Raw genomic sequence first — 16,851 nt, forward strand, 5'->3', positions numbered from 1 at the left:
CAGAACTACTTTCAGGCGGGCAAAATAGGTCCAGTGATTTCTTATTCTCAGACATTGTCTTAGTGTTCATTTTCTCACCAAATTAATCCTCCCTGTCCCAAAGAAAATTAAGAGAAATACCCTTTATCTAAAAATTGGGGGATGAGTTATAAACATATGGTACATGCATATGTAGAATATATATATACACACACACTTTATGTGTGTATGTACATACCCAGAGTATCCTCCAGTTTTATAAATTTTTAGTTACAAGTCCTAAGAGGGATAGGAATCTACAGAGGCTACTTATTAAATCTTATTTGGGAATTGCTAAAATAAAATGTTATCATATTTATCTAATAACAACAAGTACCATAAAAATATAACTCAGTCAAGAAATGGAATTCAGTGAAAGATTTAAATATTCTTACAATTCACAGAGAACACAAATGGCAAAGAAAATCTTATGTCTATTCAGGTCCACTAAAGACTCAAATTTTTCAGTAAATTTACAGGTATAAGCAGTTTTTACACTTTTTACACTTAATTAAATAACTATTCTGGAGAAATTTAAGTTCCAAAGTCACAAAATTAATCAACATATCAAAAATTAAGTTCAACACATTTCTTAACCCAAAGAATTCCATACAAGAAACTGATTCTAAAATTCTGATCAACACAGGAAAAAAATAAGGAAAATAAAAATGAAAGATAGTACGGTCTAGTGAATAATAAGTGTTATATAAATGAAAGCAAATAAATCATTTATTGCAATCATTTTTTTTAAATTCTAAAAGGAACAAGACAGGGGTTATTTTACTATCAGGCTGCGCGGCAGCGGCAACAGGTTTTCCTGTTTTCATAAAGGAGACAAACTGCCCTCCCTCTCCCTCCCAAACCACACCCCACCACACGGGCACAGCTTGCAACAGAGAAACTGAGTTCTAAGGGATCCAGGTCGGCGAGCTGATGACCATGAGAAGGAATGAGACAGAAGTAAAGCTAAAACACAAAGGAGCATCGCTTCTCAGCCTTTTGGCTAAGATCAAGTGTAAAACACAAAGGAGCAACATAAAGCTAAGACATGCCAAAAAGTCAACAGCATGAAGCTTCAGAGCAGTGCAAAAATGATTCTCCTGTCTCTCCCCCCAGAATACTCCGTTCCAACCAGATCTGCTCAGGTTCCAGGTCCTGAGAGGACCACCGCTGAATGTGCCCACAGGCGGAGACCTCAGAAAGTAAAGAAAATCCTCTAGGACTGCCTGCTGCTGATCTCCAGCAGCTGATTCCTCAGACGGGAATTAACACAGCCAGTCTGATAGGTCTCTTCTCAGACTTCTCTGCTTTAACTCACTTTAACTCTCTAACTCTCTTTAAGGAAGGCTGGAGGAGCAGGTATGCAGGCACTGACGTCTCTAAGTAGAGCACATGGCCCGTTTCCTTGTTCCATTGGGAATGTTCCTATGATCACCCTTTGTTCTGGAGCTCGGCTGTCCCTATTAAACTAGGACTTCCCTGCAGGACTAATTTCCACCCCGCCAGTCACAGGGGCCGCTGGAGATCCACGGTGCGGACCCATCACCACAGGAGGTTTAAGGGTCAAGCCAAAAAAGGAACCCTGTGCTACAGACCAGATACACCTTTGCTACGGGGATATAGCAACATCCCCTTTACCTACAGCGCTCACAAAATCCTATAAGCAGTCGGTCACAACGACAGCTGTCCTCCAACATCATAAACTGAGACCTAAGTGGGAACATGTCACATCTTCGTCAACACAGCCGCCTTTCACAAATGCTTCTGCCAGCTGCCCACAGATAACACCTCCAGCAGACTCTTCATGGCACCCCCACTGCCACAGTAGCCACGCGCACGCAGAACCAGTCAGCCCAGGAGGGTCTGAAAAGTGTCAAGGGACCAACAAAGACACACCCTGGCGCTCATGGGGACACCACGGAGTCGGCGTCAATTATCCTTGGAGGGGGCAGGTTCCATAAGGCGGCCAGCAGGTTGGCTTCTGCCAAATAAGCCTGCTTCCCCCAACGGCCCCGTCAGGAGGGCAGCGAGGACTCCATGCTGGGCTGGCCACCGGGGAACATCCAGGAGCCCAGATGCCAGCCCTGGCCGGGGAGGGGCGGGTGCATGGAGGGAGGAGGCGATGATGGGCCGTCCTTTCCGCCACTGGGCCACCCCCCACCCCAGGCCACCCCCCGCTCCGCCCCGCACTCCCAGCTCTGGGAAGAGCTATCAGGACGCATTTCTGAGGCCACCTGGGCTCAGAGAACTGCCCATCTGCGGCTCGCACGGCTGTCTCCCATGGAAGGTGCCCAGGCCCCGAGAGCAATGGGGACCTTGTAGGGAACTGCTCTCCAACTCCCCCAATCTCTAAAGTACTTTTTTTTTTTAATACTAAAATTGCTTTGCCGCCTGGCTGCTAGTGGAAAACTGAGCCTTCCTCCAACGGCACCGGCCGGCCAGCCACCCCCAGGAAGCGGGCTCCCAAGTGAGACAGATGCCGAGATACCAAGGCTGCCTTAGGACCAGCCTCCAGATTCCCAAGGTCCCACTTTCAGACGTGCTCAGGCTAGATCCCGTCACCGCTTTTGCACTGTTCCTCCCCTGGACGGCAAAATTGATTGGACTTGCAAATAGTCAATTTTGAATTTTTACATCACAGAACCACCACGCGAGCAAAACAGATTCCACCCACCTTGTTTCTAAAGCCCTTTGTCGGGCAAATATCTCTATTTCTGTGCCATTCATCATTCAAATTTAGCTTTTGCCTCACTAAGCTTGGACTACAGCACTGCCAAAAGTGAGCTGGAGCAGGCAGCAACCCATTTTTCAGCCAGTAAAGATGGACCACTGAGGCTGAAATGGTAGCTGGTCCCTCAATGATTTGGAAAATCAGAACACTGTTTTGCCTCACATAAGCCCCATAATTGGCTTCCGTGGCAGTTCAGATGGTAAAGAATCTGCCTGCAATGCAGGAGACCTGGGTTTGATCCCTGGGTCAGGAAGATCCCCTGGAGAGCGGAATAGATACCCACTCCAGTATGCTTGCCTGGGAAATAGAATGGGCAGAGGAGCCTGGCAGACTACAGTCTATGGGGTCACAGAGTAGGACACAACTAACTGACTAGCACACTTTCAAGCTACATAATTGCTTCTGAGGACTTAGGGCTTCATAAAGGAAATTTTAAAATAATATTGATCTTTTCATTTCCTTACAAGTAACTTCTATTTACCAATTTAGACCCTTTAAGTTACATGTTAGCCTCTTGTAAAAAAAAAAAAAAAAAAAAAAGTCCTTCACCAGCATTCACCTTTATGAAGGTTATAAAGGCAAGAATGTTCTTTAAGAACATGTGTCTGCAACAAATAAAAACAGCAAAAAAGCCTTTTCCATTTTGAAACTCTGAACTTTCTTGTATTAAAGAACCCCCCCCAAAAGAGCTTGAATTGGAGGATAAAGAAAATATCAAATATACTTTAAAGCAGTTTTTTAAAAGATTTTTTTTAATGTTTAATTTTTGTTAGTTTAAGGCAGCAAAAATACCAGCTCCAAGGTTCCCAGTTCAAAGACACCTCGAGGGCAGTAGTTTCAATTTCACCTGCGGTGATTGTTCAAAAACACCAATTTCCAAGCCCCACCTCTAGAGACGCTGACTCAGAAAATCCAGGGCGGAGCCCAGGAATCTGTAGTATTTCAAAGTACCCCAAATAAAGTAAAATTCAACAGAGAAAAGAATTACTAAATAGGGATTTTAATGCTAATGTTTCATCCTAAACTAGTCTCAGTGTAATCCTCACCCGGGGCACTCTGGGAAAACCGGCCGCCCCGGGGGCCAGCGTGCATCTCTGAGGGCCAGGGTGCGGCTGGGTCATTTTTTTAAAGGGCATTCCAGGTAAATTTGGGAAACCCTAGGGTGGGAAAGTGCTCTACTGAAACTAACACTTGATCTGCACCAAAACCCAGGCATCCTCGTAGGGGTGTGAATCTCTCACAAACCCAATTGCTCACAGGCTGATCACAAGGCTGAAATAAGCCTGGGTACAATCAAGGAACATTAGAAGAAGGCAAGGCTGCCCAGCCCAGCAGAGGACTAACAGTTAGGTGAAGATCAGTGAATACAGCAGCACGTGACTCATGGTGATGACGTTTTACTTTGGGTAGATGCTTTCCAAAAAAAGAGAAAAAAGGAAAGAAGGAAGAGAAGAGGAGAACAGAGAAGGCTGGAGTCAATAAGATTTGTTGCTGTTTAGTTGCTCGGTTGACTCTTTTGCAATCCCATGGATCACAGCCCGCCAGATTTCTCTGTCCTTAGGATTTCCCAGGAATAATGGAGTGGGTTGCCATTTTCTTCTCCAGGGGGTATTCCCAACCCAGGAATCGAACCTGCACCTCCTGAGTCTATTGGCAGGCAGATTCTTTACCACTGAGCCACCAGGGGAAGATGTTGATAAGATAAGCAAAAACAATTTAAATGTCATGGGCACTGGGATACATAAAAACCATGGAGCTGGTACTTTTCCTGATCTACACTAGAAATACATTGATATACATACATATGTACGTATACACACACACACATATATAAACTCAGATAAAAACCTGGAAATAAAACAATTTAAAGCACTTCAAACCCAAACTCCTTGCTTTTACTTAGGTTAATTCAACCATAAAAAAATGATATAGATCTTAATTAAGAGGTTTGTAAAGTACTTAAGTTTGTCATTTTGTTGACATTTAAATGTAATTTCCTCTAAAAACTATTCTTAGGTATCAGCTAACTAAACTGAACTGTTGGTTTAGATTATTGTACTACCAGATAAGATAAAATTGGAGATAATATACAGGAGAGCAACTCACTAGCTCAGAAATAGTCTGTGCTGTTTTAACACTTACCCCTGAGGCTGCCGGTTGTGTGGTGGGGGAAGTATTTTTGCTGCAGTCATCTGCGTTAGAAGAGGTGGAAGTTGGAGTCATGGGAACAGAATTATTGCTATTACCTGCAACGGTCAAAATTAACCTCATAAATATACATATATTCTACTAAGGTTGGCAAATATTTTACAGTCAAACAGCATTTTCTTATATTTACCAGAGCAAGCTTTTGACTTATTTATGTTCTTAGGTTTTCGTTTCCTGGTTTGAATTCCCTCTTTTTTCATAGCAAGCGGTCGAGGCACCTAAAAATTTTTTCACATAGGCCATAAGTTTAATAAATATTATACTGCAGAAAAACCAAACTAACTAAAGCCCGAACGTCAGTACTGAAAGCCCTCATTTAAAAGAAGTTGGCATAAATTTCAATCCAATTTTTATACACACTTCATAGATTCCAACTGCACAAAGACTACACTTTCCCCATCAAATGCAGATTCCTCCAGGAAAAAAAAAATGGGGTGATTTGCCAGGTAGAATCTCTTCCCTCAACTTAATATTTATTGTTTTAAACAACTTCAATTACAGAGTGAAACCAATGAATTACATATTTTTATTTCAAAGAGATCGTGAATTCTTCTTTCTACATATGCCAAGGTTATTTTTCTTTTTAAAATTGGCATATTTTATAATATCTTGTGCTATGCTTAAAATGCAAAATCTTTTTAACTAGAGCTACCCAATGTTATGACTCTTCTGTATAGATGTGTTTGAATGCATTCACATTTTTAAGCTATAAACTAGTTAGTGTGCATTTCTAGTAGGTTCCATGCTTTTTTTCTTTTTAAGTGTACAGGTCTTTAAAATACACACTACTATATACAAAATAGATAACCAACAAAGACCTCCTGTACAGGGAACTATACTTAACATTCTGTAATAACTTAGGAGGGAAAAGAATCTGAAAAAGAATATACACATTCACATATGGGATCGCTGAATCACTGTGCTGTACATCTGAAACACAACATTATAAATCAACTAGACTTCAATTTTACAGCTTTTTTAAAAAAGATTACTACCATGTATCAGTTCTAAAAATGCGTATTTCCACATTTTTGTATTTCTACAATCTGGATGTCTGACTATGGATGTGTGTGAGTTTAACTGGCAGCATTTTTTTTTGTTTCTTGCCAGTATGATAATAGTTTCTAGTATAATTGACAGGCCCCCTAGATTCACAAACATGCATATACAAAAATCAGATCCTTCACCCCATGCCCTCTTGTTTGCTGATTTTTTTAAGCTGAAACCAAGTACAAACAAGACACTGCAGGTATATACACAGAAGCGGAGAAGGTAGCGCACCCCATGGAGCTTCATGTAGAGTCCACACGCATTGCACACAGGCTCGCCCTCGGCGTTTCTGCGCCACAAAGTGGTGGTCGTGGTGTGACAGTTGGCACAGGACAATCCAAGCCGCCGGGAGGAAGGCTAGAAAACAGCACAAGAGGGTGGACAGACATAAGTGCTTTTCACGTATATGCTACACACGTCCATGTGTCATGTCCCTGCCAGCAACAAGCATGTACCTGGTTATTATAAATAAGCAGTCCCCCTTGAAGCAAAAAAAAAAAAAAAAAACTCTTTATGTGTAATTAGGTTGACCTTCCTGGACCAAAGTGTGCTCCATCTAATGCAGATCAATGGATCTGCCCCAGCTCATTAGCATAGATTAGAGCAGTCACAATACTGGCCAATGCCGGCGCTCACTGTTGTTGTCAGAGGTCTGAGGGAAGAAATGCAGTCACAAACTGCCTGCCAATGTGTTAAGTGGCTTTGGGGAGTCTCTGCCTCATCTGAAAACTGAGATAACCAGGTCTATTTCTCAGATACGTGCAGAGGAATAAACCAGAAACTGTAGAAAAGCCTATATATATTAATAGAAATGAATTTTGGAAGATGCACAAAAATTTTGTAAAGAAACATATTTTAATACATCTCATTAATGATCATCACGATCGCCTATTGCCTGAATTTTCTGTATTATCCATTCTCCAAAGGATAACCAAATTCTACAACACTGTGTTAGTGCTGGCCTTCTCTTGGTGATGCTGTTTCATTTGATTTACCCTGTCGGTATAGTACTTTTCCTCACGTGGTGGTGGTGGTTTAGTCGATAAATCATGTCAACCTCTTGTAACCCCATGGACGGTAGCCTGCCAGGCTCCTCTGTCCTTGGGATTCTCTAGGTAAGAATACTAGCGTGGGTTGCCTTTTCCTTCTCAGTACAAAGGGTTAAATTTATCAGAAAAGGTCAACTGTCTGTCACTCTGATTTTTGTTTCCTTTATACCCATAACATCCTTATGCGGAGTTTATCTCCTCTGAACTATTATGTGTGAATTATAAAGAGGGACTTCTTAAGCTAGTCTAAGTTCCTACCTAGAATGACAAAAATCTAAATTTGCTTTTCAATTACCTAGATAGGCAACTAAAAAAATCTGCTATGACTTCAGTTAAAAAAAAAAAAAAAAAAAACCTATGGGGAAAATCCAGGGACCAAAACAAGTTTAAAGATATAGAATTAGGGAAGTTGGCCATGATGATTAATTTAAGAAAAGAAGTTATAAAGAATACACAACAAAAACATAGATTGAGCATGTACTAACTATTCAGATTAAAAGACAGATTTTCAAAATCTTTGTTGGCAAAGTCAAAGCTAAAAATTGAATTTTGTTTTTACAACTCACGTCCTGTTATTGCTACAGCATACTCTTTACAGACAAGTTGTAAAACCAAAGAGACACTGGGAAGCCTCTTAGCACTGCCACATTTTTAAGAAGTCGGTGCTAAGAAAGAATCACTTTGACTTTTGGTGGAAACGAGTATGTTTGGCTGGGAATTTGCTTTGTTAAAATGATGAAAACATGAAATCTTACACATCAGGGCTTCTTTTTTTTTTCCTTTATCCTTAAAAGAGAATAATTTCCCAGAAGAGCACTCCTTTCTCTTCATAAATATGAAATAAGTAAATTAGGGACAGGAAAGTTCATTTTATAAACAGGCCATTTATGATAGTTTGCAGTGGAATTTGGAGCCAATGTGAGGCAAACTTGTTATCAGAATTTGCCATTATAACAAAGAACTTTATGACTGTCAACTGCAGATCATAAGTGAAGCCAGTCTCCATAAACATGTGAAATGAAGGTGAGCAGGTTATAAAAGTTCCTTGTAACAAGCGATCTCAGTTATATTCATCACTGACAAGGAATTCAAGTTACACCATAAATCTCTTATTTTGCAATGTATTACAAGTTCAAATTCACCGTGATTGGTCCTGTACTGCTAGCTAAACAAACTTGGGTTCAACATTCTATGTCTGAGAACTAACTAGATCCAGCAAAACCATAAATAAGAAGCCCACAGGAGAACTAATTGATAGACACACCCTTCAATTGGTATCATTTATAACCCATTTACAAAGCACACTGTCGGACCTTGGTCACTGCCAAGACACCTGCCATGCAGAAGGAAAACTAATAGATTCAGAGATGTTAAAAAAAAAAAAAAACTGGGTTTTGTGTTTCCTGTTATCAAATTTAAAATGCCACAAGAAACGAAATGGCTACTATTCTGCCAGTTTTTTGCTAAATCTTGAGAAAATGTTACCTTTCTAGGCTCAGCCAGGACTCTGTTCAATGTGCCTTTCCAAAAAAATAATAATCACTTTCATTGCTCATACACTGGCTAATGCATGAAAACAAGGAACTTCCTTGGAATATTTACCAGCAGTACTTTTTAAATATGATGCATGTAAGAAAAATGAAAACCAATGGGAGTCGGGCACAGAAGTTAAGGATGCCCTTTGAAGCAAAGTCTAAGCTTTGTGGGTGACTAACAAGTTTAAGGCACATACACTCATTAAATTAACCCCAGCCACTTTATTTTAAATGCATTAAAAACAAAACAACCATAAAACTAATTGCTTCTCTTTAAGGTGGCAGACTCAGATTGTGATGCAATTTCACTCTAATCTATTTAACACAAACAACATGTGTAGCATTTGTTCCTGCTAATTAGAGTATAACAATTAAATAAATTACTTGGATACTTAAGATGTCTGGCATCTAACTGTAAAATATTTTACTTTAAAAGGTATTAGAGTACCAGTACTTGGCTAAACAAATGTTAGCCTTACAGTGGGGCGTGTGAAAGCTTTCATTTATTTTCTCTAATCAGGACAGCAGTAAATAGCCTTTCCTTCTTAAAAACACAGGGGACAATAAGAGATTAATCCCTGAAGAAAATCAGAATTCCCACACTTTAAATCATAGTGAAATGTGTTGGGATGGTGAAAATCTTCCACTTGAGAAAAATGTGCAGACTGCATTTTTTCCCCCTCAAGTTCTATGATCAGTAGTTCTCTGAACAGCCAGATTTCAAAATAACAAAAGTTAGAGTAAATAAATTTTTCACTAGACTCAAGGACAATCCAAAGGACGGATGGAATTTGGAGCTAAAACTAGTCTGAAGAGGTGGAAGGGGCCCAGAGGTGGAAAGGACAGAGTCAAAGGGATTCAAGACAAGCCTGTGGGGACAAGAAGGCTGTGGGTTCCATTTTAACATCCATTTTACGGGATGTTACAGAGGAGCTAGGTCTCTTCAAGAATCGACTCCAAACCAGACAAGAGTCCACAGTGAAAAGAAGCCTTAACCTGACCTGGGGCTGTAGCCTCAGTTTTTCTCCCAGGAGGCTACTAACATTACTCACTCATTCCTTGGATCTCCTTCCAAAACTATTTCAGTGCATTTGCAAGTACATCTAGAGATGTGTAAAGATAGGGGGTTGGTACTTTTTTTAAAGGCAGTAGCACACCACACCTTCCTTCCTTTCTTTTTTTTCTTTTTTTTTTTTTCCATTTAAGGATGTCACTCCCCGTGTGAATTTGAGCACAGGGCTGCCTTCGTTCCCCTGTGGCTAGTTTCGGGGACGATCTGCCCCGGTGGGCGCTGAAACTACCCGGGACCCCCAATTCGGGTCCGCTCTAGGCCGCGGGCACAGGTGCGGGCCGGGTCGGGCGGGCAGCCCCGCTCCCCGCGGGCAGCGCGCGGCTCCCGGCCGGGCCGCGGGGGAGGGCGGCGCCCGCACTCACCACGCGCTTCTGCGGCTTGATGAGGGGCCGGCTGAGGCCGTTCATCTTGCTGTAGAGACCGCAGGCGTTGCACAGGTAGTGGCCGGTGCCGTCGCGTCGCCAGAGCGGCGTCTGGATGGAGCCGCAGTTCACACACTCGCGGCTCTCGGGCAGGTCCTCCAGCAGGTCTGCGGGACGAGAGGCCGATGAGGTCCGGCCGCGCGCGCGCTTGCCGGCCCGACCCCGCGAAGCCCCCAACCCGCACCCAGAGTCCCCGGGGCCCGCTCCTGCGCCCTTCCCCAACCGGCCTTTCTACTCGGCGGCCCGGCAGGGAGCCGGCTGTTGATGTCACCGCGCCCGATCTGTTGACCAATTATTTGTCCAATACTTCTGCACCCCTGGGCGCGCCCCGTGCAAAGCCCTACAAAGTCTGGTGACAGAGCTGGAAGCCCGACCCGTATCATCCGCCTTCCGTCTCCCCAAGGACTTCGGAGTTGAGATGAGCCGTGGGGAAGTCGGTGTGGGCCCCCTGACCTCTCCTTTCCCGCTGTTCCCAAGCTTTTCAAAACTGAAATCCATCATAATTACAATATACCACTTGCCAAAACCCGAGCAAGCTTTGCAATATTAACAGTGATCGCTCACCCCAGCCCCCACCCGCAAATATCCCCACAAATACCCCGGGACATAACCAAGCTGTCTTCTTTTATCTCAAGTAATTTTTTGAAAGTATTTTCTATAACTACCACTCTTCCTTTTCCTCCATAAAGAACAGACAACTGAAATTAGAAATACTGTTCTTGAGCGCTTTTGCCAATTAATTAATAATGACTCCTGGGGGGAAATGCAGTAGGAAATTTGTAAGAACAGAGATAAATGTTGGTTTGATTTTCATGTCACAAAAACCAAACACTAAAATATCATTTTAAAATGGGTCTAATTGCTACAGTCTACAAAATTTCTACAAACGGTGGATACTGAATGGATTGAGAAAATTACCAGCACTGTTACAGTGCTAAATCAAAGTTTTTCCTACTTTCCTACACTAAAATTTCCAACTTATGTCATCTATTTAAATTAATATTTGTCATTTTACTGTTTGGTTAGTTTTCCAAAGTTCATAATTAACCTAAACCTGCTAACTTAAAAAAAAAAAAAAAAGCCTTTAGAGTAAATGAGTTTAACATTTATTACTTCCCCTTAAATCAGCTAAATATGAACAATTAACTAAAGTGAGATGGGTACTTATCAAGTACTTTTAAAATACTTTTAAAAATATTTCCTTTAAAATAACTGTTTAGAGTTATTATATTACACAAAATTTAAATGTTACAATTTAGCTTTCTTCAAAGGGCATTTTGAATCAAATTTTAAAGTAAATAAACATTACACTTTAGAGTTTATTTGAAGACTGTGTTAGCAAACCTTTCTATTCTTTTTCTATTCATCAGTGGTTGGTTTATAGCTTGTGTCTATCATCAGCTTTTGTAAATATATTTCAGTCTGATTTGGATGCACAAAAATCTTTAATTCAATTAATATTATTTTCCCTGCAAAACAAGTTTCCTTCCTCCTCGAGAAATAAATTTAAAAGAAACTAGCACCCCCCATAACCCCAGTTCAAAGTTGTCATGGGGATACTGCAACTTAGAACACATCACAAAGATTTATTCTTCTCCGCCCTAAAAGCCACTATTGACTACGGTAATCAGTAAAATGCTCAGGACTTCAAGGACACTGAAGTTAAACAAGGTATTTGTCTTTGTTGTTGACTTTAAAATGTTACCTATCAGAGCCCCTCTCCATGGAGAAGTGGGGCATTCCCTGGAGAACCCAGCCCCATGCCTGGCCTCCTTCTCGCAGGCTGGGAACAATAAAGAAACTCCCAATAGAAGACTGTGAGCACCCCAGGTAAATCTCTTTGGTCAGCTGAAAACCCAGAGACAAAATGTAAAGCCCTGCTTGGATAAATAAAATTTAGGAAGTTTGCCTATTTTTAGTTAAGTAAAATCTACAGTTCCCATTCCCTCCATACTTTTCCTGCTCCTCTTTCAGTAGCTTCGATTTTACAACCGAAATAAGCAAAATGAGACTTTTTATAAAGCACAAAATCTAACTGTGCTGGAAGCTCTCTCACCAACAGGCCCCCAATAGGCCCCCTATTCATCCTAACTTGTCTGCTTTGGGTGCCCCGGGCAGTGACAGACTCTGGGGAGAAGGGTGAAGTCATCCCCAGACTGAGAATGGAACCCAATTCAGCAGGAGCTTGGAAGCGCACTGGCCTCTGGGGACAGAGCTCACCCCCAGCCTCCCCATCACGCACCCACCAGCACCAGGGAGAGGTGAATACACCAGGTTTCCAGAGCACTCAACCACACCCCTGCCTTCGCACTGAGCCCAGCCATTCACTCAAATCAGTTAAAAGAGTGCCTCCATTTTTTTTTTTTTTTAAATCAGATTGGAGAAGCAGAGAATCAGGAACCTGGGAGGAGAGGGGCTGGGGGTCAAGGTCTCTCTAGCAGGGGAATATCTGTGGGGACAAGCAAAATTAGGGTCATTCGTTTCCCCAGCTCCCAGATTGGCTTATTCTCAGCAGCTTCCTGCCTTCTTAAAAGACTTTTTAAGTTTGATGTTCCCAAACTCCTCTCCTTTAAAAAAAAAAAAAAAAATTCTGAATCTATACAAGACTTTTGTAACTTTGCAGCGTCCTACCCAGAAAGTGAAAAAAATAGTGAAAGGATAGACTACGTTTCACATGAAATAACTTATAACTTGTCTGTAACTGCACCCAACCCCTCTAAGAGGGTTTTCTTCACAGAACCAATCAGTTTAAACATCCCAAGGCAGAACGCCTTTTGGACTGCTGCTCTTCCTCTGTCCCGTGAAATGCTGAAACGGGGCAAAGGGAAATGGAGGTCAGGCTAAGGTGTGTCCGCCAGGCCGGCAGAACTGCCCCCAAGCCAATTCACACCACCTTTCAGATTCCCTGCTGGATTCCTGACTTGACAAGCACCTCACACCCCAACCACCACCTCCTCCCCATCCTTTGAAGATCCTGTCTCCCAGTCTCTCTGCTCCCAGGAGCCAGACATGGGTCCCCATGCAGCAGCAAGGGTGACCTGGCTCTGTCCTCTCCAGTCTCCAAACCTCAACGGGGCCCCTCCCCGCCGCTACTCTACACACAGACCCACAGGCTGTAAAGATTTTCCACCCAAAGTTACTGAGAGACGGAGGTTCGAGTCAGAGGCCACTGGTATTCCCAGACTGTCCCTGAGCACAAGGCTGGCTGTGCCTCACTTGACCCTCACTAATTAGGACCCCCAAAAGTCCTAAATGGAGGACCCCAGCCCTGGGGAGTGCGAGTCCCAGGTGGGATAACTTAGGCTGAAAGGCCTCCTTGCCTTTGCCACCTTCTGACACCCACAACACCCCTTAAAGAAGCAATGGGCCAAAAAACTTTTTTTTTTTTTTTTTTTGTCTTAGGAAACTGTCAAGTTACATCAAACGCGTGAAATACAAAGACAGACCCCTGAATGCACGAAGAAGGATCCAGAACCCTGCTGCTGAGGAAAGAAGCCAAAATGCCTCTGTCGGGCCAGACAACAGTTCACACCCTCCTGCTTGAGCAGGACAAACGCTCTTCAAGACCGCGCATTTGCAGGAATTTTGACAACTTTTCCCAGCTCACTCCAAACTGCCCCCAGACAGTGGAATGGAAAGCATGAGTGGGATTGGAAACTGAAAAATTATTGGCGTGCACTCTGGCGGAGGAATAGGTGTGGGTGCCGGCGTACCCCTGGGCCCAGCCTGGGGGTGGGGCGCAGACGGGAGCAGCAGCCGCAGACACCCTGCCTGTCGATGCCAAGCGAAAGGGCCCTTCCACCAGCTTTCCCTCGGGACAGTCACGAGGCTGACCTCTCTGCCTCCCCTCCCAGAGTGGCAGGGAGATGCCAACTAGGTCCTTTTTTCCACCGTGGAGCTTTTTTAATAAAAACACTGTCCTTGAGAAAAACACACTCAACTCCCGACCTTTGGAGAGGTGAATTGGGTACGACTCTATCTGAGAGGGTGACTGCCACGCTCAGCACTCACCTAAAGTCACCCTCCCAAATGGGAGTCCCGGGTGGAAACCCGGGAAACTGGGGTCTGCGACCAGGCTCAGGCCCTGTCGAGTCCCTCCTGGGCTCACTGTTTCCAACGGCCCACTGCAGTCCCTGGCCTGAGGCGTACCGGCGCATCTAGTCTCTCTCGTGCAAAACAGAAGCACCATCGCAACGCGGCCGGACTCCGGGCACCCACACCAGGAAAGCCCCGGAAACAGGGTCCAGGTCAGAAAGCTGCTCCACACCCGCCTCGCGCCCTCCAATCCGCACGCCGCGGCGCGACCCTGCCCCTTACCTGTGCCGGGGCCGCGCGGCACCTGGAGCGGGGCTCCGGCGCGGCTCTGCAGGCTGTGCAACACCGGGGTCTCGAAGGGTCCGGCGGGCCAGGCGGGCGTCAGCGGGGCCCCCACGTAGGGCGAGTAGGCGCTCGGGTGGTGGTGGTGATGGTGGTGGTACGTCCCGTTCAGCGGCCGCGCGGCCGACAGCGAGCCATACTGGTGCTCGCGGCCGCTCATGGCCGCTAGGCCGCCGCCGCCCCCGCTCACGCCGCCCGCGGCCCCACCGCCGGCTGCCGCGTAGCCCCCGGGGTCCCGGGCCGCGCCGTTGGCCATGGGCGGGCTGGGCGAGTAGGGGAAGCGCGCCGAGACGTGAGCCGCGGCCGAGCCGGCGCTGCCGGGCCCCGCCGCCCCGCCGGCTGCCGCGCCGCCTCCGCTGCCGTACGGGGGGCTGTCGGCCGAGGCCTGGGGCCAGCCGGGGTGAGCGCCCGCGCCCCCCGCATGATTGGCGGGCCCGCCGCCCGCCCCTTGTAGGTACGGCAGGCCGGGCAGCATGGAGCTCACGCGCGTGGTGGGGACGTAGACCGGGGAGCTAGCGGCGGCCGCGGCTGCAGCGGCGGCGGCCGCCGAGTGCACGAAGCCACCGGGCGAGCCGTCGTAAGCTGCAGGCCCCTGGCTGGAGAGGGCGGCGAGGGTCTGGTACATCTCCTCCGGCTGCTCGGGCGCGAAAGGGCTCAGCTTGGCGCCGCGGCTGGACCACAGCAACTTGCTGGCGGTCGCGGCTTGGTCGAGGTCAGCGAAGAGCAGTAGGTCCTCCCAGCTCGACAGGGCGCCCGCGGGGCCCGAGATCCCCGGCGCCGAAGGTCCGTGGGGAGCCCCGAAGGGATGCGAGGCGTAGGGACTGAGCAGCAGCGAGCGGGCCGTGGGTCCCGCCGCCGCCTCCGTGTCGAGCTGCGGCGTCCTGCAGTTGCTGGCGCCGCCCGGGCCGCGCTCCCCACCCCGAGAGCAGCAGGAGGAAGAAGAGGAGGAGATGGGGGAAGGCGGCGTGGAGGGCTCCCGCGCTGGAAAGGCTCCGGAGTCGCTGGCGTCCGCAGGAGGCGCGGCCCCAAGGCGCTTCGGCAGGCACCAGCCGCCGTCAGTCAAGGCCATCCACGGTCCTGCGCCGCTGCAAACTGACTTTTAGCTCCTGAGACTAGGTGGGGAGGGAGACAGGGTCGAGAAAGGAAATTTTAGGAAGGACTTATCAAAGGCGCGGGCTGCACCGCATCTCACCTCCACTGTTCTCTCCAGCTAATGAGATTCCTCAAAACTCCCATTTTCTGCCCCGGGTTCCAGGGGTGAGGAAGGAGCATGGAGCCTGCGCAACCGCCGCAGGGTCCTCCCAGGGCCAGGATACCGGCTCCTCCTCACCCGCAAGGCTTGTATCCCCTCTAGCTCCCCTCCCACCCCCGACGCAGCATCCTTCATCCGCGAGCGCCAGATCCCAGGGGTGCCTGGGAGACTGGCCGAGCTTTTCCTTCCGCCCCAAAGTGGCTCCCTCCGGGCCAATGGCACACACAAAGGAACTTTTTAAGGAGCCATGCGTGTCTGCGCCGCCTTATCCTGCCTCCGTACCGCGGTCGCTCGCCCGAAATGCCTCGGGGTGAGGGCTGCCCGCGTGAAAATCATTAGCGTAGGGAAGGCAACCTGTCCCCCGAAAACGAAACCGCCGCGTTCTCCTACTCGGGCTTTCCCAGAGCTTCCTGGACTGCGCTGACGAGACAGAACGCGAGCCCCGGAGTGAAATACAACCCAGCCTTGGGAAGGTGGGGCGCCAGGGCGGAGACCGGAGTCTCAGACCTTAGGGACACACAGGCTGTGCGGGATGTCCGCTGGGCCGGAATCTCCTGCCCACCCCCACGTCCCCGGCGCCACGCACCTTAGGTACCGCTTGCTTATGCAGCCGCCAGCGCGTGCGCTCACGCCGGCTGGGCCACGCCGGCCAGGCCACCCCGACCCACCCCGCGGTCATCCCCAGCCACGGAAAGGCCAAACCGTTCTGGAATCGGACGTCGCGGGGTGGAGCGGAGTGCAGAGAAAAGGAGGGGGAAATGCAAGGGGGGGTGGGGGGGACGTGAGACCGCCCCGGAGCCGAGGCCACCCCAAAGGGGAGAGCAGGAAGAATGACAGGGAGACTGGGAGGGGGTAGAGGAGGGAGTTGAACGCAGCCGGACTGGCCTTCTCGGGGCCGCTTCCTCAAATCGCTTCGGCTCATCGGAGATAACCATACTAAAATTAATACCCACACACACAGACCCGGGCTAGATAGCAAGAAAGAATTCTCTGCCTGCCTGACTGCCGGCTCCCGCCCCTTTGCGCCAAGATAACTCTGAGATAAGGCTGAGCGCAGATAAGCGCTTCGGGGAGAGGAAAAGACACCAGAAGTTGGTCCGCGGTGTCCCGGGAACCTGGGAGCCTGCCGGGAATGGA

General features: G+C 47.1%; 1 protein-coding gene across 3 annotated transcripts in view; it reads right to left on the reverse strand.

Moving 5' to 3' along the window:
- Positions 1-16,851, reverse strand: part of GATA6 (GATA binding protein 6) — a 32,849-nt gene that overhangs the window by 14,775 nt on the left and 1,223 nt on the right. Inside the window, exons 1-6 of one of the 3 annotated variants that reach the window (XM_043444228.1) lie at positions 16,301-16,458; positions 14,403-15,574; positions 10,026-10,192; positions 6,239-6,364; positions 5,088-5,175; positions 4,892-4,995 (exon numbers count right to left, since the gene is read on the reverse strand). In XM_043444228.1, the coding sequence (XP_043300163.1) occupies positions 4,892-4,995; positions 5,088-5,175; positions 6,239-6,364; positions 10,026-10,192; positions 14,403-15,531 (1,614 nt within the window). In that variant the 5' untranslated portion in view covers positions 15,532-15,574; positions 16,301-16,458. Of the gene's footprint in view, positions 1-4,891; positions 4,996-5,087; positions 5,176-6,238; positions 6,365-10,025; positions 10,193-14,402; positions 15,575-15,996; positions 16,214-16,300; positions 16,459-16,851 lie in introns of those variants that run through there. The other 2 variants (XM_043444229.1, XM_043444227.1) reach the window with 2 other exon arrangements.

This window comes from Cervus canadensis, chromosome 23 (genome assembly GCF_019320065.1).
Source record: "Cervus canadensis isolate Bull #8, Minnesota chromosome 23, ASM1932006v1, whole genome shotgun sequence".
Lineage (NCBI taxonomy): Eukaryota > Metazoa > Chordata > Mammalia > Artiodactyla > Cervidae > Cervus > Cervus canadensis.